The 26,011-nt window shown below is 41.1% G+C and overlaps 1 protein-coding gene across 9 annotated transcripts in view; it reads left to right on the top strand.

The window, feature by feature from the left end:
* Positions 1-26,011, top strand: part of IGF2BP3 (insulin like growth factor 2 mRNA binding protein 3) — a 149,181-nt gene that overhangs the window by 70,095 nt on the left and 53,075 nt on the right. The window contains exon 1 of one of the 9 annotated variants that reach the window (XM_069587681.1): positions 18,964-19,236. The exons of 6 other annotated variants lie outside the window; for them this stretch is intronic. In XM_069587681.1, the coding sequence (XP_069443782.1) occupies positions 19,189-19,236 (48 nt within the window). In that variant the 5' untranslated portion in view covers positions 18,964-19,188. Of the gene's footprint in view, positions 1-18,963; positions 19,237-26,011 lie in introns of those variants that run through there. 2 more of the 9 variants (XM_069587684.1, XM_069587680.1) reach the window with 2 other exon arrangements.

Here is a 26,011-nt window from a genome sequence, read left to right as displayed (position 1 = left end):
GACCTTTCTCCTACCCCAGAGGGCCCACAGATTTCTAAAACCACCCCCTAAGTTGTGAGATTTTCTCCATTTAGAACTACTGCTCTAGGTCATTCCTTCCCAGGCTTAATGGTAGGATCAGTTCTTTGGGTTTTGTTTTTGGCCTCTCCATGTAGCATGCGGGATCTTAGTTCCCCGAGCAGGGATCGAACCTATATCTCCCTGCATTGGGAGTGTGGGGTCTTCGCCACTGGACCACTAGGGAAGTTCCAAGAACGAGTTTTTGAAATTTCTAATCAATCCGTGACTTTGTAGTGCAAAAATTATTAGGAAAATGAAAATTTAAAAGTCAGTCCAAAAGGCAAATCCTGACTTTTATTACTAGATTCAGCAGACATAAAAAATTCCTGGCAATCTGCCATGAAATTTTCTTTCTTTTTATCCTTTTGTCTGTTCTGCAACTTGCAGGATATTAGTTCCCTGAGCAGGGACCTCACCCCGGACCTTGCAGTAAAAGCACTGAGTGCTAAGTCCTAACCACTAGACTGCCAGGGAATTTCCTGTAAAAAGTTCTAAAAGTTCTAAATACTTAATCTTCACTCTGAACCTACCTTGTCACGATATGGTCTCTTTATCTCCATCTTTCTATCTCTGATGTCACCCAGAATGAATGAATGTATCTGAAAAAGTCTCTTTTGGAAGATTATAGTTTCATTCTCTCTAACCAAGCACTAAAATGTTTTATTCACAACACCTCCTTTGTTGTCCATAAATATTACTTTTTATAAAAATTCTTATTGTTGGACGTGAACTTAACTGCCTTCATTATCCAAGGATACTTCCTATTCCATGACACAAATTTGCAGTGTTGTGTGACAGGCTGTAACTCAAACTGGTCTGATCTCTCATGAGCTTTATATGCTGAAGTCTACTGCAGTTTCTCTATGCAGATCCATAGAGAAGCAGTGACTTTTCCGATCTTTAGTTCAGAGGACTTCCTGCAATGTTTTTCATACTGTGAAGAGTCTTAGCGAATGAAGAACATTTTTACAACAAGCGGAGATGATAAAATGCCTCCAGCAGTTCATGCTGGCGACACTGATGGCAGAACACCCCCAGCAGGGGCCCTGCACCTGTGTTCTGAGAATCTGTTGGAAAACTGCAAGCGCTGCCCGAGAGAATGGATGCCTACGGCTCAGTGACCGAATCTGAAGTGTGACTGGCTTCCTTTGCCTACTTTTTGGGTTCCTCTGAAACAGAACAATTGTTTGATTTTCATAGAGCTCTTCCTTCAAGTGTGAGTTAAAAACCTGAGTTGTGATACCATCCTGAATACCTTCTTTCTTCCAACTGACTCTTCACTCTCCATCTTTCTGCTGTGATGCATACAACTGGCCTTGGCCTGTGATTGTGTAAGTGTTTAAGGGGTGGGCCCAGGCACAGAGCCACTAGGTGGCTTTTGAAGTGAACCAGAAGTGCTGGGGCCTTGAGGTTTTGGTGCCTTAGGGAATTACCTAGTGGTCCAGTGGTTAGGACTCTGCACTTTCACTGCCGAGGGCATGGGTTCCATCTCTGGTTGGGGAACTAAGATCCCTAAGCCACGTAGTGTGGCTAAAAATTTTTTTTTAAAAAAGAACAAAAAAAAATTTTTTTTTTTTTTGGTGCTTGTAACATGTTATTTGTGCTTCCCAAGTGTCTCTAAAGAACCCGCCTGCCAATGCAGGAGACATAAGAGACACAGGCTCCATCCCTGGGTCAGGAAGTTCCCCTGGAGGAGGGCATGGCAACCCACTCCAGTATTTTTACCTAGAGAATCCCATGAACAGAGGAGCCTGGCAGGCTGCTGTCCATAGGGTCGTAAAGAGTCGGACACGACTGAAGTGACTTGACATGCACGGACATGCTATTTGGTGGAAGGGCATAATTCTGTTACCTACCTTGCCTTGGGAGGCTAGGTTGGCCTCGTTGGAGCAGCCCCCTTTTGCTGTGGCAGCTGTGTAGCAGAGGTGGTGGTGTGCTTTGGGGAAGCTCTGTTGAAAGCACAGGCTCTCAAGACGTGTCCTGAGGGGCAGAGCACGATCAGCTGGGGCTCTCTGAAGGTAAAACCACCTGTTCAGATATGGCTCAGATATATCTTGCTCTTTGACTTTTACAGAGTTGTGTTCATCCTAGATGGATTTACCTATATGTGGTCAGCAATAAAGAGCAGTGTAATAATTTGGGTGGAGAATCTCTGTATATCGTCTTACTCCACGATCCTCCATCCTAGGGAAATTGGGCACAAGAAATATGAATGATTCTTCAGCTGCTCAGCTCCTGTGTGCCTCTCATACAGACTGAGGATAGGTTGAAAGATGGTAGTTTTTGTCATGTGTCCCCTAACCACTAGCCAGTAAGCGGTATTTATGGGACTTGGTTTTATCTCAGTTGAGGCCCTCCTGCTGTCTTCTTGTGGCCTCTTTGTCTTCAGTTGTAGGGTATCTCTTTTCGTAGGTTCTAGTGGTTTTTTTGGTTGATGGTTGTTGAGCGGTTGGTTGTGATTATGTAAGACAAGGTGAACTCATGTCCTTCTCCTCTACCATCTTAAGTCGAGAGACCCTGTAAGGAAATAATGATTTGTTCCAATGTTGGAGGAATAACTGGCTCATCTGGCCTTAGTGTTGGCTGTGAACTGAATGTTTGTGTCTCCCCAGAATTTTCACGTTGAAGCCATAATCCCTAATGTCATGGCATTTGGAGACAGAGTCCTTGGGAGATAATTAGGTTAATAGGGAGAGTAGAGCCCCATGTATCGGGTAGGTGCCCTTACAAGAAGAGACACAAGAGACGCTTTCTCTCTTGCCACGTGAGACTATGGCAAGGAGGGACTGAGTGTGGACCAGGAAGAGGGCCCTCAGCAAGAACTTGGCCAGGCTGGCACCCTGATCTGGGACTCCAGCTTCTAGAACTGTGAGGAGCCCATTTCTGTTGTGTGAGCAGTCCAGTCTCTGGGATTTGCTGTAGCACCTCGAGATGACTGAGATGTTGGGGACAGTGTCGAGATGTGGTGTACTGCTTAGAAATTTTATCTTATAACTGACTTTTTAAAATGTGATTTTTATTTTGTATTAGACAGTGTTGTGTTGGTTTTAGGTGTACAGCGAGTGATTCAGTTATACAAATGCATATTCCCATTCATTTTCAGATCCTTTTCCCATATAGGTTATTACAGACTATTGAGTAGAGTTCCCTTTGCTATACAGTAGGTCCTTGTTGATTATTTTATGTATAGTAATGTGTATATGTTAATCCCAAACTCCTAGTTTATCCCACCACGACCTTTGGTAACCATGAGTTTGTTTTCAGAGTCTGTGAATCTGTTTCTGTTTTGTAAATAAGTTCACTTGTTCCATTTTTTTAAGATTTTGTATATAAGTGATAATCATATGATGTTTGTCCTTTGTCTGACTTGACTTAGTATGGTGATATCTAGGTCCATCTACGTTTCTGCAAATGGCATTATTCCATCCTTTTTAGTGGCTGAGTAATATTCCATTGTATGTATGCACCACGTCTTTATCCATCCCTCTGTTGATGGACATTTAGGTTGCTTCCATGACTTGGCTGTTGTAGATAGTGCTACAGTGAACACTGGGATACATGTATGTTTTGAATTATGGTTTTCTTGGGATATACGCTCAGGAGTGGGATTGCTGGATCATATGCTACTTCTGGTTTTAGTTTTTTCGGAGCCTCCATATTGTTCTTCATAGTGGGTCATACTTACATTCCCACCAACAGTGTAGGAGAGTGCCCTTTTCTCCACACCCTCTCTAGCATTTATTGTTAGCAGACTTTTTGATGATGGCCACTTGTGACCAGTGAGAGGTGGTACCTCATCGTAGTTTTGATGTGCATTTTTCTGATAATCCATCAGGATGAACATGTGCATTTCGGCCATCTGTATGTCGTCTTCCTTAGGAATTTTAAAGTGACTTGTAAGATTCTGTCGTTTGAAAGTTTCCAAATATATACATATAGAGAAAATAGTGTAATAAACCTCCATGTGCTTGGCTTTAAAGATTATCAGTATTCTGTTCTTGTTTTATTGTCTATATCCCCTAACTTTGGTTTTGCGGACTGTTTTAAAGCAGTGCAGGGTTGACTGGCACAGAACATTGGCTTTACATGCAAACATAAAAATAGGCATGCTAGGCTCCTATTGGTGCTGTAAGAATTACCACAAATTCCATGGCTTAAAACAAAATTTTATTCTCTTTTCAGTTCCAGAAGCCAGGAGCCTGAACTCAGTCTCAGAGGTCAAGGCATTGACAGGGCTGTTCCTTCCAGTTGTGGAGGAGAAACCATTTCCTTGCCTTTTCCTGTGTTCAGCGGCTGCCTGAATTTCTTGGCTTGTGGCCTCTTCTTCCATCTTCAGAGTGTGTCACTCTGGTCTCTGCTTATATTGTCACACGGTCATCTCTCTGGCTTTGATTCTTCTTGTGCCCCTTGTATAAGGAGCTTTGTGAGAACATCCAGCCTACTTGGATCACCAGGCATAAGCTCCCTAGCTCAAGACACTTAATTGAATCATGTCTGCAGAGTCTCATTTGCCATACGAGATACTTCAGGGATTAGGAAGTAGACGCGTTTGAAAGCATTATTCACACTGCCTCAGTAGGACCACACTGTGGTCAGCACTCGGATGTCAAATCAGTGGTAGGGCCACGATCTCAAGAGGAGGGGCCCTGATCACTGGGGAATACATGAAGGGTAAGCTTTTCAAAACCTAGTGAGATTTCGGTTCAGAATACAGCTTGTCATTTTGCACTGAGAACTTACCTTTCCTGTCCGATAACAGGGAAGAAGGAAGCACGTGCTGGTTAATAACTGGTGCCTTTTCGGACATCACATTCACGGTGGTACTCTGCATGCCCTCTGTTGGATTTGACCTTAACCAGCCCGCATGACTGTGTTCTCCCAGACCTAGGGTCATTTTTATCTTTCTCTCTTGGGTTGCTGAGCCCAGTCCCTCCCCACCTCTGCTTCTGTTTGTATAAGCGTTTACTAAACTGATTGGAGTCCCTACTATGTGCGGGAGCTGGAGAGGGTTCCAGGGCTTTGCTTTTTGTCCAGTAAGTCTGAAGACTTGTCTTCGTAGAATATAAGGCAGAGGTGGCAGGGCTTCTGTGTTCGGATCTCTAACCCCAGAATGATGGCGTGGAAGACTGGGAACTTTGTGTGAAGGTGACTCGCCCTGACAGAGCCTCTCCCTTCCAGGGTCACCATGAGAACCAGCAAATAACACAGGTGCCTCGCCCCATAGTCAGTAGGAATTAATAAACTTCAACAGACTTTGTTCTTTGGCTGGAGCCAAAACCCCATCACTCTTCGTTTCAGGGCTTTTGCACACATGTTTTCTCTGCTAGTAATCCATTTGCTCCTTTCTTTTTCTCCTTAATTCCCGTAATTACTTAGCCTTTAAGACGCCATTTCTTTCACAAAGCCTTACATTTTCTGCCATGTCTGAATTAGGTGTGTCTCCTATATTTCTCTTAACACTGTCGAACCACTCGGCACCTGATATTTTAATTGCCTTCTGACTTATTTCTGTTCTCCCATCCGACTCTCAACTTAGGGACCAGGGGCTGTGTCTTCTGTTCTGTCATCAAAGACACAGAACCAAGCCTGGTGTAGACGAGCTGGTCAGCATTCACATACATTTCTTGGCTGGAAACTTTTTCAACTCTGTAATGGATTTAAAATTTTTTTTAAATAGTTGGCTGAATTTTAGGGGGGAAATGTTGGGAGGGATGGAGAGGGTAGGTAGAAGAAAATAGGATGTAAATTTTTTGTCTCAAGTCATTGAGTTTACTGAGGGAGGAATGAGTCATTGAAGTCTTCTCTTCTTTTTATTTTAATGATGTTAATTTTGTTTCTTGTGCTTCTTTTGTTTGTGGATTTTTTTGAAGGGGTGGGCAGAAGCAAATTGAAATCTTGCTACAAGCAATATGGGGCCCTCTGCTAGCAGGGAACGAGTGTTTTAGTGAGAAATCTGGCTGGTATTTTATCTTGCTTTGGTTGCTTGTTTTAATGTTATAAGTCGTTGAAGTGTTTTGAGTTAATAATTTAAATACCATTTTACCTTAAAATTCAGCTTTGTACTTGGGGTAAAGCTGTTTTCTTCCTTTTTCTTCCCCGCCAAAGAAAACCCTCAGACCTTGTGTTGAAGCGATGAGTCACAAAGGAGTCAGAAGCATCACAGAGTGATGCTTCCAATGGCTGTTGCTGAGCAGGCTGTGCTCCCAGATGCCAGGCTCATTAGGAAGGATTAACACTAAGTCCTCCTGAGTTTATACCCATCATTACCTCTACATTCTCCTTTCTCAGCAAATTGCATGCCCATCAGCTTTGAGCAAGTTCTCTGTGCCTCCAGTATTCCACTATTGTTGAATGCTACTTGAAGTGGCCCAGCTCAACAAACATCTCTGATTATTTTAAATAATCTTTATGACATCTTTTCCATAAGACAACTTAATCATGTTTCTTTGTTGCTTAATTAAACATGGACAAGTCTTCAGTCAGACACAGCTTTGTTTCTATATGCCGGAAATTTTATTCTGACTTGGTATTAATTAATGTTTGTTTAATAAGAGGACCTTTGGTCCTGTGCTTCCCTCTGTTTCCAGAGACTGAGCTGTATTTAGTACATGACGGAGGCTTGCTTTCTCCTGGGTGCAGCTTGGTGCTATTACTGAGCTTCAGGGTCACCTCCACCTGATAGTGTGTTTTTTGGTTTTAATTTTCTCACTAATTTCATACTAGTTTAAGTTCTTAACTTCCTCTAGCTTTATTTTTCTTTTATGGGAAATAATTTTTTAAATGTTGTCTTTGTAAGTTGCTTCATCCTTTTGGAAAGTGCAGATTTTTCTATAGCTAGAAGACCTTGGTGTATGAAGTAGATTCATGGTCGTCTACCTTTAGAAAATGAGACTCCATAACTCTTAGTTTTTTCTTTATTTTTAATTGAATAATTATGATATTGTGTTGGTTTCTGCCATACATCAACATACATCACCTATAGATACACATATGAGCCTCCCTCCCACCCCATCCCACCACTTTAGGTTGTCAGAGTCCCAGTTTCTATTAGTTTTTTAAATTAAATGACCCATATATACCTCCAAAAATTATGATAGCATATGTGTAAGATTCATTGTTCATCAGCTTGCCAAAAATTCATGAAAGTGTGCATGGATTTGTATACCCCTTACAATTACTCTGGGTTTCCCTGGTAGCTCAGCTGGTAAAGAATCTGCCTGCAATGCAGGGGACCCTGGTTTGATGGGTCAGGAAGATCCCCTGGAGAAGGAATAGGCTACCCACTCCAGTAATCCTGGTCTTCCCTGGTGGCTTAGCTGGTAAAGAATCGACTGCAATTCGGGAGATCTGGCTGGGTTCAATCCCTGGGTTGGGAAGATCTCCTGGAGAAGGGAACAGCTACCCACTCCAGTATTCTCTCAATAACTCTGTTGCCTCTGAAGGACCCAGTCCAATGATCAAGGACCCGTGGTAGGACATCCGTGGTACTTGGGTTGCCTTGCCTCTCCTTTCCACAGCAGAGACCCTGGTCTGGAGGGACAGTTAGTTCTTAGTCACGGAAGCTAGAGTGGGTTAACTCTAAGCAAGGTGACAAGACTTGATGAGTGTCCCTTTGAGGAATTGGGTTTTTCTCACTATGAACTTCTACGAAATTGACCACTGGGTCTTTGATAGCAACAAGTGTTGCCCATTTTAATTTTTAAAACTAAAAATATTTTATGTTGGGATTTCCGTAGTGGTACATTGGATAAGACTTGGTGCTCCCGGTGCAGGGGAGCTCCGGGTTCAGTCCCTGGTGTGGGAAATAAGATCCTACATGCTGCAACTACTGAGCCTGTGTGTTCTAGAGACTGCCCACCACAACTAGAGGAGCCCAAATGCTTGCAACGAAGACCCACTGCAGTCAAAATTATAATAATAAAATTTGTATTTATTGTACAAACCTCCCCCCACCCCCCGGAAAGAACCTATAATGCTATTATCCAGATGTCGCTATCATTACTAGTTGGATATTTTTGTTATCTATATAAAGGGTGAGTTTGTTAACTGTCCTTAACATTTTTTCCCTCCCAAATGGTTTTCTGCACTGAGTGAATCAGCTTTTTCTTGAGCTGAGCCTTTGTGCTATCTGAGACTCTGACAAGTTCACTCACTCCAGTGTTTCCTTTCTCATGTGAGGCTTAGCCAGGCATTGGGAATTCTTCACAGGTCAATGAGGAAGGTTCCGCAAGTCTGCCTGAGTTTTGGCTTTGGCCACATCTGTGGCACTGTAGGCAGTATTTGTCAGTATTTACAATCAAGGAGCATTCTCAAGGGAGAGAGGAGCGTTCTCTTCCTTTTTTGTATGCTTTCCTCCCAAATCCTTTCTGGACTCGAATATTGTCTCTTGGTATTTTTGTAGTGCCAGCTAAGCTGGGTAAGGTGTGTAGCAGATGACAGCGGTGTTGTGCATTTTAGTCTGAATGCACTGTATTTTATGTCATGGATATCCTAGAGTGGTCAGTAATGAGATTTTACTGTGTTTTTTAGCTGTGTTTACGGATACTCAGCAATGTACTTGTTCTTGAACTTCAATGCATTTGAGAGTAAGGGTTAGGAGTGGTGGATGCTGTAAAACCACCAACATTCCTTATGCTTCATCTTACTCATCTTGATTTCATTCTGCTTTCTTCATGTTATGATTTTGTCAACCACAGTATGTGTTGGGCTTGTCTACAGACATCTGTCAGTATTAGCTATTTTTGTTTCTACCCACAGAAAAGTTTTTTTGTTTGTAATTTTTGAATGAAACGTCTCTTTCTTATTCTGCCTTGTTTTGGTGATGTATTTGATGCTAAGAAAGGCCATCTGTAGCTCCTTGGTCATCGTAATGTAACTCCTAGTTTTGTGTTTTGTTGGGGGTTTGGTTCTGAAGGGGTTAAAAGTGGGTAGCGTGGGCTTCCAGTAATAGGTCTGGAATAGTAATGTCTGCGTGCGTTTTAAAGCCCATCATAGTCAGAGCTGTTCTTGCAGCCCTGGAAAGTGGAAGTGTTGTGGGGAGGCTCCCCCCTCCATTTGTGGGTGACAGATCTTACGTCAATAGCCGCAGAACTAAGAAAAGGCAAAGACAAAATCAAAGTAACAAGCAGCTGTGAAGTTTTTTGGCCTCTTTCCATAAATAAGAGTGCTGTGCACTATAAAATTGTGGTATGGCATCTGTGTCCTGCATATATACCCTGAGGAGGGATGGAAGGGGTAAGGACGCTGTGTGCTTTCAGATTCTGTATTTAGCTCTAGCTGGCATCTGAGGGATTTCATTCATGTATGGAAATGAGGTGTCCTGGAGGGGTTGCCTGCTCCCTGATTCTTTCAATTAGCTGCTCCTGATAAGAGGCGTGGTGGTTTGCACCATCTCACAATATTCTCATGGCTTCATCCTTCATGTCCTGGCCAGTCAAGAGACAGGCCAACTCTTTTCATTTGGTGTTTTGATTTGAGTTGCTTTTTTTCCCCACCAGAAGCTGCTGTCAAAGGAATGACTTAAATACTATCCTGCTCCCACCACCATTATAAGAAATGCAGATTTATTGGATAATATTTAGAAAGTAAAGTACAAAATAGTTTTAGTATACCTTTCATATTCCTATGCAGAAATACACATGTTGAATCGGCAGATCAGAGTGTGAATTTTTAGGCCACTTACTGTTAGAAAATGTAGGTTAAAATTTTGTGCTCCTTTATAAGTCCCCCATGAAGAGATGAGACTAATTGTTCACCCTTATCCTCTCCAGCATAATTCATGTTACAGTAATTAAAAATCTTACCCAATTTTACTTGGAAAATTTGGCATGATTATTTCAACTGGTATATTTACATGACTTTGACCAATAATGAACATTTTAAAATGCATGTTAACCATTTTTAGCTGTCAGTTCTGTTCTCCAGTTATGTCTTGATAATAACTTTTCACACTTTTAGGGCATACGGTAGTGATGGTATGTCAAAGTTTGTGATTAAAAGATTTATCATCCATTTTCTTTGTTTCTTTTTTCCATTTCTGCAGGCTTGTAATTTTTAAAAAACAGTATTGATCCTGTTGCATGTAACTTAATATCCTGCTTTTGTTTTCCCCCTTTGACCTTAGATGAAGAACAATAGAAGAAATTCATAGAATGAATAGAAAGACATTTATAGAAAGATAAAAATGTAAACAATAAGAAAAATAGTGAAATAGAAAAGTGAAGATAAAATAATCAGCAAAGACAAACATTTCCTTGAGAAAACTGATAAAGCAGATGAGTCTCTGGCAATATTGAGGAAGAAAAAATGTTTAAGGCCCAAATAGCTAATTTTAATATGGGTGAAACTCAAAACATAAATGTTGAATAGAAAAAAATTTTCACAGAATACAAAAAATTTCAAGAATATGTATCTTAATATATTGATCTTCCCTGGTGGCTCAGAGGTTAAAGCGTCTGCCTCCAATGCTGGAGACCTGGGTTTGATCACTGGGTCGGGAAGATTGCCCTGGAGAAAGAAATGGCAACCCACTCCAGTATTCTTGCCTGGAGAATCCCATGGATGGAGAAGCCTGGTAGTTCTGTATAAATACATATGTGATAAAGCTTAAGTAGGGGAATGATAAGCACAAAATGGTGAACAGTGGTTCCCTTCGTGGAAGAATGAAATAAGACGGCTTTGCAAAGTGGCCTTAGATCCATGGGTTTGTTTTATTTCTTAAAGTGGATAATAGGCACTCAAGAATTAATTGAACTACTTTCATTTTCTTTTAATGTGTGAAATATTTTAAGAGTTAAACATTCTATATGTCAAAAAACAAAAACCCTAGAGCTTTTTCCTCATGTCAGACATTGGGAGTAAATTTTATTTTCTCAATTTATAACAATTTAAGCCATTTTAGTAAATATTTTATATGTTACAGTAGTATCTTTAAAGTTTACTTTGGTAGGTTTTGACATAAGTTTATCCATGAAACCATCACCACACACATAAAAAGAGAGTGACTATTACTGCCTAGAAGTTTCTTTATCCCCTTTTGTATTACCTTCAAGCAACTACTGCTGTTCTGGCTTTCATTAAAAATTAATTTGTATTTTCTGGAGTTGTATATAAGGAGTTATGTAATATAGATTCTATTGGTCTGGCTTCTTTCAGTCAGCATGATGTAAGTTCGACTCAAGTTAGTGAATCAACAGCTCCTTCCTTTTAAAATCTGAGTAGTATTCCATTGTGTGGACATACCACAATTTGTTTATCTATTTGCTGATAGACATTTAGCTTGTTTTCTGTTTTGATTACTACTATAAACAAAGTTGATACGAGCACTTATGAGCTGGCCTCTGTATGCATGTATGATTTTGTGGGGACTCACTTGGACTGCCAAGGTTGATAATGAAACTTATTTTAAACTAAAGACATTTAAAATTCAACAGATGAAGAAAGAAGCCTTTTCAGAGCTTTCCTTATCTGACTACTAAAGGCAGAATCTTCTGGGAGTGAGGCTGCCATAAATACTTTCCTGGGAAGTTTAACTGGTCTGAAAAAATATGAAGACCACTCACTCCTTTATAAGCAAACATCATCACAAGCTTTATCTCCCATTTGTTTTTCCTATGAAACCTCTTCTCTCCTCCTTGTTTTCCCTCATCAAGTTAGTATAAATGCCTATCTTTATTTAAAGAGCCACTTCTTTTGTGTGCTTCAGCACACATATATCAACAAACTTTGTATTTTCTCCTGTTAATCTGTCTGTTGTCAGCTAAAATTCACAAGCCACCAATCGCTGAACCTAAGTTGGGAGAGGATAAGCTTATTCCTCCCAACACTTCAATTTCTCTTGGCAGGAATTCTAGGGTGAAATAACTGGGTTATATGGTAAGTCCATGTTTAACGTTTTAAGAAACTGCCTAACTTTCCCAAAGTAGCAGGGTATAAGAGGTTCAGTCTTAAAGTGTGCGGGTTCAGTGGTTTTTAGTATATATTCACTGAGTTTTGGAACATCACCACTGTGTAATTTTAGAGTATATTTTCATCACTCCAAAAACAAGCAATTAACATTCACTTGGTTTTCCCTTCACACTAGCCCCTGACAACCACTAATCTACTTCCTGTCTGTATAGATTGCCTATTCTGGACATCTCATATAAATGGAGTCCTACTTCATGCAGCTTTTTGTGACCAGCTTCTTTCACTTAGTGCATTTTCAAGGCTCTTCCATGTTGCAGTGTGTTTTAGTGTTTCGTTCCTTTTTTAAAAAGTGAACTTTTAAATAGTTACAGATTTATAGAAAAATTGAAGAGAGGGAGTTCCCATTTTCTCCACAGCTAGTCTCTCTGGTTGTTAACAGCTTTCATTCATTTTATGGTACATTTATCATTTTTCTTTGACCGCACCACGAGTTATGTGGGATCTTAGTTGCTCAACCAGGAATCAAACCTGTGTCCCCTGCAGTAGAAGCACAAAGTCTTAATAACCACTGGACCACCAAGGAAGTCCCCATTCATCATAGTTATTGAACCAACATTGTTGGGTCCTAGTTGATAATAAGCTATAGCTCTTACTTTGTTTAGATTTCCTTCCTTCTTACCCAACAACCTTTATCTGTTTCTGGATCCCATACAGGATTCTGCGTTACATTTCATTGTCCTGTCTCCTTAGTTTCTCCTTACTTTTGTTTTTAGTTGTTGCAACATCTTCTTGTTTTTGAGATTGCATCCAAGTACTGCATTTCAGACTCTTGTTGACCATGATGGCTACTCCATTTCTTCTAAGGGATTCCTGCCCACAGTAGTAGATATAATGGTCATCTGAGTGAAATTCACTCATTCCAGTCCATTTTAGTTCGCTGATTCCTAGAATGTCGACATTCACTCTTGCCATCTCTTGTTTGACCACTTCCAATTTGCCTTGATTCATGGACCTGACATTCCAGGTTCCTATGCAATATTGCTCTTTACAGCATCAGACCTTGCTTCTATCACCAGTCACCTCCACAGCTGGGTATTGTTTTTCCTTTGGCTCCATCCCTTCCTTCTTTCTGGAGTTATTTCTCCACTGATCTCCATTAGCGTGTTGGGCACCTACTGACCTGGGGAGTTCCTCTTTCAGTGTCCTATCATTTTGCCTTTTCATGCTGTTCGTGGGGTTCTCAAGGCAAGAATACTGAAGTGGTTTGCCATTCCCTTCTCCAGTGGACCACATTCTGTCAGACCTCTCCACCATGCCGCCCGTCTTGGGTTGCCCCGCGAGCATGGCTTAGTTTCATTGAGTTAGACAAGGCTGTGGTCCTAGTGTGATTAGATTGACTAGTTTTCTGTGAGTATGGTTTCAGTGTGTCTGCCCTCTGGTGCCCTCTTGCAACACCTACCATCTTCATTGGGTTTCTCTTACCTTGGGCATGGGTTTCTCTTACCTTGGGCGTGGGTTATCTCTTCACGGCTGCTCCAGCAAAGCACAGCCATTGCTCCTTACCTTGGACGAAGGGTATCTCCTCACTGCCTCCCTTCCTGACCTTCAACGTGGGATAGCTCTTCTAGGCCCTCCTGCACCCACGCAGCCACCGCTTCTTGGACGTGGGGTTGCACGTCCAAGGCAAACCATTCAGTATCACAGTAATCCAAGTCTGTGCCCCAACCAGTAACGCTGAAGAAGCTGAAGTTGAATGGTTCTATGAAGACCTACAAGACCTTTTAGAACTAACACCCAAAAAAGATGTCCTTTTCATTATAGGGGACTGGAATGCAACAGTAGGAAGTCAAGAAACACCTGGAGTAACAGGCAAATTTGGCCTTGGAATATGGAATGAAGCGGGGCAAAGACTAATAGTTTTGCCAAGAAAATGCACTGGTCATAGCAAACACCCTCTTCCAACAACACAAGAGGAGACTCTACACATGGACATCCCCAGATGGTCAACACCAAAATGAGATTGATTATATTCTTTGCAGCCAAAGATGGAGAAGCTCTATACAGTCAACAAAAACAAGACCAGGAGCTGACTGTGGCTCAGATCATGAACTCCTTATTACCAAATTCAGACTTAAATTGAAGAAAGTAGGGAAAACCACTAGACCATTCAGGTATGACCTAAATCAAATCCCTTATGATTATACAGTGGAAGTGAGAAATAGATTTAAGGACCTAGATCTGATAGATAGAGTGCCTGATGAACTATGGAATGAGGTTCGTGGCACTGTACAGGAGACAGGGATCAAGACCATCCCCATGGAAAAGAAATGCAAAAAGGCAAAATGGCTGTCCAGAGAGGTCTTACAAATAGCTGTGAAAAGAAGAGCGGCGAAAAGCAAAGGAGAAAAGGAAAGATATAAGCATCTGAATGCAGAGTTCCAAAGACTAGCAAGAAGAGATAAGAAAGCCTTCTTCAGCGATCAGTGCAAAGAAATAGAGGAAAAGAACAGAATGGGAAAGACTAGAGATCTCTTCAAGAAAATTAGAGATACCAAGGGAACATTTCATGCAAAGATGGGCTCGATAAAGGACAGAAATGGTATGGACCTAACAGAAGCAGAAGATTTTAAGAAGAGGTGGCAAGAATACACAGAAGAACTGTACAAAAAGATCTTCACTACCCAGATAATCACGATGGTGTGATAACTCATCTAGAGCCAGACATCCTGGAATGTGAAGTCAAGTGGGCCTTAGAAAGCATCACTACGAACAAAGCTAATGGAGGTGATGGAATTCCAGTTGAGCTATTTCAAATCCTGAAAGCTGATGCTGTGAAAGTGCTGCAGTCAATATGCCAGCAAATGTGGAAAACTCAGCAGTGGCTGCAGGACTGGTCAGTTTTCATTCCAATCCCAAAGAAAGGCAGTGCCAAAGAATGCTCAAACTACCGCACAATTGCACTCATCTCACACGCTAGTAAAGTAATGCTCAAAATTCTCCAAGCCAGGCTTCAGCAATACGTGAACCGTGAACTTCCTGACATTCAAGCTGGTTTTAGAAAAGGCAGAGGAACCAGAGATCAAATTGCCAACATCCGCTGGATCATGGAAAAAGCAAGAGAGTTCCAGAAAAACATCTTTTCTGCTTTATTGACTATGCCAAAGCCTTTGACTGTGTGGATCACAATAAACTGTGAAAAATTCTGAAAGAGATGGGAATACCAGACTGCCTGACCTGCCTCTTGAGAAATCTGTATGTAGATCAGGAAGCAACAGTTAGAACTGGACATGGAACAACAGAGTGGTTTCAAATAGGAAAAGGAGTACGTCAAGACTGTATATTGTCACCCTGCTTATTTAACTTATATGCAGAGTATATCATGAGAAACGCTGGACTGGAAGAAACACAAGCTGGAATCAAGATTGCCGGGAGAAATATCAATAACCTCAGATATGCTGATGACACCACCCTTATGGCAGAAAGTGAAGAGGAACTCAAAAGCCTCTTGATGAAAGTGAAAGAGGAGAGTGAAAAAGTTGGCTTAAAGCTCAACATTCAGAAAACGAAGATCAAGGCTCTGGTCCCATCACTTCATGGGAAATAGATGGGGAAACAGTGGAAACAGTGTCAGACTTTATTTTTCTGGGCTCCAAAATCACTGCAGGTGGTGATTGCAGCCATGAAATTAAAAGACGCTTACTCCTTGGAAGAAAAGTTACGATCAACCTAGATAGCATATTCAAAAGCAGAGACATTACTTTGCCGACTAAGGTCCGTCTAGTCAAGGCTATGGTTTTTCCTGTGGTCATGTATGGATGTGAGAGTTGGACTGTGAAGAAGGCTGAGCGCCAAAGAACTGATGCTTTTGAGCTGTGGTGTTGGAGAAGACTCTTGAGAGTCCCTTGGACTGCAAGGAGATCCAACCAGTCCATTCTGAAGGAGATCAGCCCTGGGATTTCTTTGGAAGGAATGATTCTAAAGCTGAAGCTCCAGTACTTTGACCACCTCATGCGAAGAGTTGACTCATTGGAAAAGACTCTGATGCTGGAAGGGATTGTGGGCAGGAGGAGAAAGGGATGACAGAGGATGAGATGGCTGGATGGCATCACGGACTCGATGGACGTGAGTCTGAGTGAACTCCGGGAGTTGGTGATGGACAGGGAGGCCTGGCGTGCTGCAATTCATGGGGTGGCAAAGAGTCGGACACGACTGAGCGATTGGACTTAATTGACCTTGTTTTTGATGATTTTGACATTTTAGAGGAGTACTGGTCACCTATTTGTAGAAAATTTCTTAGTTGGGACATGTCTGAAGTTTTTCTTGTGATTAAACTGGTTTTATGGGTCCTGGGGAGGGAGACCAGAGAGATAAAATGCCATTCCTATTACATCGTATCAAAAGAGTGCATACCATCTACATGACATCGCTGTTGATATTAACCTCTATGAAATATGTATGTTAGATTGCTCCACTGGAAAACTCCTCCCCACCCCAAACCCCCTTTCGTACTGTACTCATGGAAAGACGTCAGCCTAGGGGAGCAGGGTGTTATGCGCTCTTCCTTGAGAGTGGAGTATCTATGGAAGTTATTAGGATTTCTCCTCCATGTATGTTTATCTGTTCTCCCCCATTCGTTTATTCAGCCATTTGGACTCATGGATGTCTGTTTTGTCTGGATTATGATACAGTGTTCGCTTGGCTTTGTTGGTCTGGTTTTGGTTGTTGGGAACTCTCAGGTAGCTCCTGCGTCCCTAAGCACCATTGTATGTGTTTGATGGTTTCTTGTTTGTTTGTTTTTTAAGCACTCTTTTTGGCACTAGAAGATATTCCATAATCATCCTGTATAATTCTTGCTACAGTCGTAGAATCAGCCATTTCTCTACGGGAATTTGGCTCCTTTTGTTTGAGAATGGTATAAGAAGCCAAGATCTGGGCAGTAGGTATGGCCTTTGCTACTGGGGTGCTTATTGCTTCCATCTTCTCTCCACTGACAGAGCAAGGGCATGCGTGTGTATATACTAACCTGTGTTATAAATGTCCATGAATATCTATGTGCATCTATCTATGTTAAGCTAAATAGTACTGATACTTCATTTCTTTTAATTGCTAAATATTCCATTGTGTTGCTCTACCACAATTTATCTGTTCTTCAGTTGATGGACATTAGGATGGTTTCCACTTTTTGAACATTGCAAATAATGCTGCTGTGAACATTCATTTCATATACAAGTTTTTGTGTGAGTATATATTCTCAGTTCTCTTGATAATAGAATAATTCTTGATGGAGTTGCTGAATGATATGGCAACAATATATTTTGAAGAACCGCCAAACTATTTTCCAAGGTGACAGGGCCGTGTTATATTCCTACTAGCAATGCCTTAGGGTTTCAATTTCTCCACATTCTTGCCTGCAGTCATTTTCTGTCTTTTTATTTTAGTCTTCCTAGAGGGTATGAAGGGGTATTGTTATAATTTTGATTTGGATTTCCCTAATTGAATTTTTTTCATGTTTATATTTGCTATTGTTAGATCTTTTTTTTTTGGGTGAAGTCTTGTTTAAATCTTTTGAACATTTAAAAATGTGTTTTATCACTGAGTTTTGAAATTTCTAATATATATTCTGATAAAGGCTTTTTATCAGATATTTTCTTTGCTTGCAGTCTCTGGTTTGTCTTCTTATGTTCTAAAGTGTCTTTCAAAGAATATTGGTGGTAATTCTTATTATCTTACTGATTTGCATGAACTGTGTCCTCATTCTTTAGTTATATTAGATCTTTTAACTTCAAAAATGTTTCATTTTTTTAAAGCTTTCTGAAATGGGTAGTTTAAAGCATATACAAATGTAAAGAGACCAGTATAATAAACTATCCTATAGACCTATCACCTAATGTTAACAGTTACCAGTTTATAGCCAATCTCATTTCCTCCCCCGTCAGATAATTCTGAATAAATCTTACTAAGTAAGTTTACTGATAATTATTTTGGCATGTATTTCTAAAATATAAGAACTTAAGAAAATAAACCAGTATCATCACACAAATTCATATTACAAAATTTGAAGTGTTCAGCTATTGTAGTTGGCCCACACATTTAAAAATTTTGTTTTCATTAATACCCAAATAGGTCCATACTTTGCAGATAGTCGGTTTCTTTTTCTTTTTTCCCCTTATGCCTCTTGATCTTTGGGATACCCACTCCTTTTCGTTTCTTATTTCCTTGCCATTTGTTAAACTGCAGTTTTTTGGTCCTACCCCATCTTTTTGTTGATTAGCTGATTCATCCTTGCATTATAGTTTTGTTTCTCAGTCCTCTATATTCCCATGTATTGGTAGTTAGATCTAGGGCAGTGATCTCAATCTTGGCTGCATGTTAGAATCAATTGGGGATTTTTATTAAAAAAAATTCTAGTGTTTAGGCTGTATTGTAGACTAAATCTGATCTCCAGAGTATTAGGACCTAGGCACAGTATTTTAGGTTTCTCATGTGATTGTACTCTGTTGGTAAGGTTGAGAACCACAAAAGGTTTGATCATATTCAGATTCTCATTTCTCCTCCTTTCCTCCTCCTCTTCTCTTTAGGCAAGAATTATTCATAGGTGGAGGCACAGACTTTGGTCAGGAAGTGCATACCTGGTTTTCTCTTTCTGTGGTGTAGCAGCCATAGATTTTGAGAAACCTATTTCATGAAAGGCAAAGGGGTGATTTTCTGATTTTATTATTTTTTCATTTATTAATTGAACCACTTTCATAAAAAGAAACTTCCTCAGATGTACTGTGTGGTTACCGTGACATTCTGTTCTTTAAAAAATGGCAAGATGAAAATTTGGTAATATTTATTTACCAACTTGCAGGTCTCCAGGAGTAACTGATACTTTTCTTGAAATACTTTAAGTTTATAATAGCACTTTCTGTTTCAGTCCATTTTTCGGTAACCATGGTCAAATTCTGGTCAAATAGTCTCATTTTTAGCCTCTGGGAGTTCTTTCAAGTTGGCTCCTGGGTCCTTTTGAAAATACACCTGCTGTCTTCATTATTAAAACAAGGAAGCTGACGTGTAAATAAGACTGTGAACTAAAAGTTTTCCTTATTTTTGTAAAGAAAATACACGGTGCTTAGATAAAATACCACGCAAAAAGTCAGTTTCAGTTGGCTAGGGGATTGAGTGGACAACTTTCTGAACATCTTTTAAGTTGTGGCTACACACGTGGTGTACACAAAGAGGATGATACGGGCAGTGCTGTTTTGCAAGCTAGTTTTGGGTACCTACCAGGTATGCTGTGGGAACAGTTCATGACCTTTTTTTTTTTTAACGTGTGTATAATTGGTAAAACTAATTTCTTTATCTTACTTTGTGTATAGATTGTTTTTGGTTTCTTATTCTTACAAATAGGGCCCCCTGGCTCCCTATTGTTTAATTAATATAGTTTTATTGAGCCATAGTTCACATATCAAACAATTCATCTATTTAAAGTGCACAATTCAGTGTTTTCTGGTATATTCAGACATGTACAACTGGAACCACAGTTAATTTTAGAACATTTTTATCACCTCAGGAAAGAAATCCTGTACTCTTCACCCCCATCTCTCTCAGTCCTAAGCAGTGTCTAAACTTCCTATCTCTATAGATTTGCCTGTTCTGGGCATATCATAAAATGTAATCATTGTAGCCTTTGTGCCTGGTTTCTTTTACTTAGCAAAACGTTTTCGAGACTTCTTCCTGTTGTAGTATGTATTGCTTTTTATTGCTGAATAATACTGAATCATATGGATATACCATGTTTGTTCATTCATCTGCTGTTGAATATTTGGGTTGATTGCATTTTTTTGGCTGTTAAGAGTGATATTGCTTTGAACATGTACGTACTTTTTTTTTTTTTTTTTTGGTGTGTGAACATATGTTTTCGTTTCTCTTGCGTATATACCGAGTAGTGAAATTGCTGAGACTGATGATAACTCTGCTTAAGGTTTTGAGGAACTGCCAAACAGTTGTCCAGAGTGGCTGTACCATTTTACATTCTTAACAGTAGCGTATGAGACTTCTGGTTCCTCCACATTCTTTGACACTCGTTATTATCTATCTTTTTGATTATAGCTGCCCTAGTGAGTGTAAAGTGATACCTCATTATGGTTTTGGTTTGCATTTCCCTTATGACTCATGTTGGATGTCAAGCATCTTACCATGTGCTAATGTATGTGCAGAATTGAAAGAGTATTTGGAGGTTAGTTTCTGTGTGTACATAGAGTTGCCTGTGACGTAGGTTCTCTGTTGCTGTGTAGAATTTCCAGTCTAATTGTTTGCAAAGATAGCACCGTGAAGTACATTCTGATTCGAAAGTGAACAGATACATGGCCTGTTTTAGTAAAGACAAGACCCACAGTTAAGTATCAGGTGCTTACTATGTGGAGGATAGGGGAGGGTGTGTTTCAAAAAGCTGCCATAACAAATTTCCGCAGACTTTGAGAGCTAAAAGAGAACTGTCGTCTCCCACAGTTCTGGAGGGGAGCAGTCTGAAGTGAGTGGTGGTGAGCCTCTCCTGGCTCCTGGAGGCTGCCGGCAGCCATGGTGTCCCTTGGCTTGTGGTTGCATCATCCTGGTCTCCGCTAGGCAGCCCTGTGGTGCTGCCCCCCCCGTGTGTTTCGTGTCCAGGTCCCCCCCCACCTTCTTCAGTGGGTGCCGGTCGTTGGAGTGGAGGCCATTCACAAGAGCTGGTGGGGCTTCCCTGGTGACTCAGATGGTAAGGAATTCAGCTGCAATGCGGGAGACCCAGGTTCAGTCCCTGAAAGGGGAAGATCCCTTGCAGGAGAGCATGGCAACCCACTCCAGTATCCTTGCCTGGAGAATTCCATGGACAGAGGAGCCTGGCGGGCTACAGTCCACTGCCGGGGTCCAGCCCCGGTGGATCCAGGGTGATTCGAAGGTGGGGGGACGGAGTCGGCGTCTTTGGAAAAATACATATTTAATCACAGATATAGAGAGATTAGAAATGGATAGTGTAGTAGGAAGATTAGTAGAGAAAAAGAGGCTGAATAACTTGGATTACGTGGAATAGCATCCATGCTCCAGATGGGAATTCAGCCAGAAAAACGGGAGCAAGAAAGATGCGACATGGGGGAATCAGTCTTTCCGGAAACTGATCCGATTTCTTTATTTTGGGGTTTGCTTATATACCTTTTGTTACACATAGGGATGAATACAGAGTCACGTGAGGGTCAGCAGTCCTGACCTTTATCAAAATCAGGTGCTTCACATAAATGTATATAAAAAAGGTACCTTATCTTCTGGCCATGAGTGAGACCTGCTGACATTTTATGATCCTTTCTTTCTGATAACCAAAAAACTTATTTCTTCCAAGGATGTGTTTTCTTAAACCAGGCACCACCCTCCAAATAAAGTTACATTCCTATAGGGTGAGGGTGTAGTGAGTTACAATCAAGAAAGGAATTTATTTAACCCAAGGTTAACATGATTAATCTTAAAGGTTAATACTTATTTCTCCTATATGCTTAAAGGTTAATACTTATTTCTTCCTATATGCTAGTTATATTCATTATAAGAGTAGGGAACATGGAGATTTAGCAGCAAACATCAGCCCAACAAATGAAAATCCTTTCACCAATGCTCCCCTTAAGATCTATTTAGTCTTAAGATATGATAAAGTTACAGTCTTACATAGCAAGGACACAGTGATTTATAACAAAGTACAGTGATCTATTACAAAAGAGAAAATCCATTAACTCAAAAAGTCTAGTATTGCTAACCTTAAAAACTACTATATTTCCTTTGCTATATTCCAAATACATTGATTAATATATTCCCAGGTGCCTAAGGATATGGAGGCCTGGCGGCAATCATTGACTCAACAAGAAGAAAAAGTCCTATGCTAATTAAGACTCTCAAAATACTCCAAAACTCTCTGTGCTGTTTACAGTTGAGAGGTAGTAAACAATCACGTGCCTAGTGGCAGCAGTATGGATAATCCTGTCACACAAGCTAGTCTGTCAGCAGAGAGGTTTGACCTGAGACATCCTTGTCCCACCCAGAGCAGGGAATCAGCAGCAATTATTGACACAACAAATGAAGAGACCCTTCACCAATATAATTCCTAACCAACTATACTAATAATTTCTAACTCCCCAAAAGATTTTGCCTTTAGTAAGTCTAAAACATCTCGTGCCTCTCAGGTTGGGAGGCTGTAAACAATCACATGTGGCCGGACAAACCTATACAGGTGGGCTAGATAACCTTCAGAGGAGTCCGTAAGCTGAAACACTCTTGTCACGCCCAAGAACCTTTATTGCCTTGGAGCTGCACGTTTACTCCTTCTCCGAGAGAAATGGTTATGGGGGAGAGCCCCCCGTAAAGTCAGAGGTGTAGGTGAGAGCATAAAACAGACTCTGGTTTTGGGGTTAGATGCTCGGGAACAGGGGGTTTCCTGAGGCTTGATCACGCCTTTGCGTATGCCAAGCCTCCTTCCTCATGACCTTTGCCATGGGCGGAATTCCTCACGCTGGCCCCCGGCAGTCCACGGGGTTGCAAGGAGTTGGACACGACTTAGTGACGAAACCACCTCCGGTACCGGTGGACATGGATTTTTAACGGACACTCTTAACCTAGAACAAGAGACTGAGGGATGGCATTCTAGACAATAATAAGAACCAATAAATGTTCTGTGTTTAAAATTGATGAGAGATGAGGTTGGAGAGTAATTCGTGATAATGTTTTGAACCATATTAAATTGCATGGTTTCCCTCCCCCCCCTGCCCCCCCGAGAGCCAAGGGGAGGTTCAAGGGTTTTAAACTTAAAATTCACATAGTATAGTGGCTGTGTTTGTTGTATTCATGGCTGAATATTAATTTTGAAATAGCTTTTCTATATTTGAGGAAATCACCAGGTTATGAATCTTCCAACCCATCTTTAAAATTGGTGTTCAAGTTTTTAGCACCCCCTGCTACTAGGATGTGGCGAGTTGACCATGGTTTTGCTTCTAAAATATACCCCTATAAAATAGACTTCAATTCAGCAAGCAATAAGAGACGTGGAGTTGCCATGTGGACAGCAAGTACATGGAGGTATGTTTTAAACTGACCAAGTAGAAGCCACAGAACATAGAGTTTCCAAACCAAATATGTGCTAGAGGTGGTGAGCTGTAGACAGGACTCTGGGAATCTCTGAAGTTGGAGGAAGCACAGAGGAGTAGTTTGAAGAACAGAAAATTGAGACCCACCTCTTCTCAGAGCCCCAGCATCTTCTCAAACCCCAGGTGGCTCTAGTTGGTGAGTAAATAGAACTTCTAAGAGGTGAATTTGCTATTTTATAGACTTGATTTCCTGAAAAGTTGGCAGTTAATTAAATTGTCTTCCTCAAGGATAACTTCTGTTTGACTTTTTTTTTTTTTTTTGGCTGTGCTGGGTCTCAGCTGTGGCATGTGGAATCTAGTTCCCTGACCAAGGATCAAACCCGGGCACCCTGCATTGGCAGCGCAGAATCTTAGCCAGTGGGCCACGAGGGAAGTCCCTCGCCTTGACTGTTGATGGAACTTGGTTATTTATTAAAAACCTCTACAGTTATTTAAGCATGTCCACTTCCAGTCCCAGTTTATCAGTAATAGATGCTATCTAAGTTGGTACCCAGATCTTTCTAAACAGCATGAATGAAGAAGAATCATGTTACAGTGCAAGGCGTGCAGTCTGGGTGAAAAGCTCGTGCAGCAGAATGTGGTAGCGAAAGCAATACTCAGGGGCTTAGTTAGCAGTTTTTAAGTATAGCAAATATGTGTCTGAGCTCCAAGGAAAGCCTTGATTGTGAACACACACTGCCTGAGACTGAGAGCCTGGGTGAGTGTGGGGTCACTGCGGGGGGCCCTCCTGCCCCACCTGACCAAAGCATTTCAGAACGGGGAAACGCCACGGACGCTTGTGTAGGCCACGCTTGTCGCTGACTTGGCAGTGCCGTGATGGCTTGTCCACACCACTGGTCAAAAGCAGCTAAACTTCTGACGTACATGTTTGTCACAGGAAACACTTAAGCCGCAGAGGGAAAGGATTTCTCTTGACTTTTATCCCCAGGCCACCCTTCTAGCCCCCTGACCTTGTCTCAGTGGTGTCTATGCAGTGCTGTTACAGTGGATTGGTGTGGGTAGACTCTCTCCTTCCTCTGCCCAGTCCCCAAATAATTCATGGGTGTGGCTTTGCCATTTGTTCAGTTGAACCAAAAACATGTTTCATTTTAAAGATGGTCATTAAAGAATAAGCCAAATTTTTGGTTCAAATATTCAGTTTGTTCAGTTGAACAAAGAATGTGTTTTATTTTAAAGATGATTATTAAGGAATTAACCAATTTTGGGTTCAGTTGTTTCTCTAGCCCTCTCCAGTGAGAGTCTTAAAAATAGGACAGGAAAACCCTCATTTTCTTTCTTTCTTTCTTTCTTTCTTTCTTTCTTTTTGACTTTGAGTCATGTAAGATTTTAGTTCCCTGACCAGGGATGAAATCATGCCCTCTGCAGGGGAAACTTGGAGTCCCAACCACTGGACCACCAGGCAATTCCCAATTCTCATTTCTTGGTATTACGTTTTTGGAAAACAGTGTAAAGGCCAATATAATCCAATTTAATGACCTCTTTTCTTCCCTGATTGCAAGATTACTTGTTCATTGTAGAAAATTTAGAAAGTGACAAGAAGAAAAAGCCTTTTTGCCTATGGCCACATTGTGATGTTAGACTCTAGGTTTAGTCTAGTATGGTAGGTGCTTTTACAAGGTTGGGTCATGTCTGTTTATATCCTGTTATGCTTTAAGATTTTCTGTATTGGAAATTTGGGCTATGAAGTACATATCATAAAATAGGCCCCTTTAAAGCATACAATTGGGCTTCCTGGTGGCTCAGATGGTGAAGAATCTGCTTGTAGTGTGGGAGACCTGGGTTTGATCCCTGGGTCAGGAAGGCCCCTTGGAGAACGGAATGGCAACCCGCTCCAGTATTCTTGTCTGAAGAATCCCTTGAACAGAGGAGCCTGGGGGGCTATAGTCCTTAGGGTTGCAAAGAGAGCAACTAACACTTCTTTCACTTGCAGTGTTTTTCAGTGTATTCACAAGGCTAGGAACCATCACCGCTACCTAATTCTGGAACATTTTCATTATCCCAAAGAGTAAATAAACTCACAGCATTAACAGGCACTGCCCTTCCCCTTCCAGCTTCTTCCCAGCTGCTGGCAACCATTAATCTTTCTGTTTCTATGGATTTGCCTATTCTAGATATTTCATGTAAATGGAATTATACGTATCCTCTTCGACTTAGCGTGCTATTCTCTAGGTGCATCTATGTTGTAATAATGTACTTCATTTCTTTCCTTTTTTTAAAATCAATTTTTGGCTTCGCTGGATCTCTGCTGCTGCGCATGGGCTTTCTCGTTGCAGAGAGCAGGGACTACTCACTAGCTGTGGTGCAGGCTTCTCATTGTAGTGGCTTCTCTTACTGGGGAGCAGGGGCTCTAGGGCGCACGGACTTCAGGAGTTGTGGCTCACAGCCCTGAAGCACAGGCTCAGTAGTTGTGCACGGGCTTAGTTGCCCCTCAGCATGTGGAATCTTCGGGATATTCCCGTTCCAGGGATCGAGCCTATGTCTCCTGCATTGCAAGGCAGATTCTTAACCGCAGGACCACTGGGGAAGCCCTACTCCATTTTTTTTCTATAACTCTGATAATATTCCAGTGCATGAATAGAGCATGCATTGTTGACCTGCTCATTAGTTCCAGTTACTATAAGACCCCATAGACCCAGTAGAAGAACTGCTGCAGATCTGGAGGACTAATTCTTACGGGAAATATTTTATCAGTATTTACTTTGGAATCAACCTTTATTTTTCGTCTCCAGATGCTATTTTTTTTTACTTTTAAATAAGCTTTATTTGGAGTGGGATGGTCTGCTACCACTTTTGAAGGCCTCTACAATTTTGAACATTTTTCATCTCTTTTAGGTAAGTCATTTATTTCCCACAGGAATTCTGAAAAGTTTTATTTTACTCATTCTCACAAAATCAGGGGGAAATTT

Source organism: Ovis canadensis, chromosome 4 (genome assembly GCF_042477335.2).
Source record: "Ovis canadensis isolate MfBH-ARS-UI-01 breed Bighorn chromosome 4, ARS-UI_OviCan_v2, whole genome shotgun sequence".
NCBI classification, from domain to species: Eukaryota; Metazoa; Chordata; class Mammalia; order Artiodactyla; family Bovidae; genus Ovis; species Ovis canadensis.
Note: the sequence above shows the minus strand (reverse complement) of the source record. Positions and strands in the feature narration are given on the sequence as shown.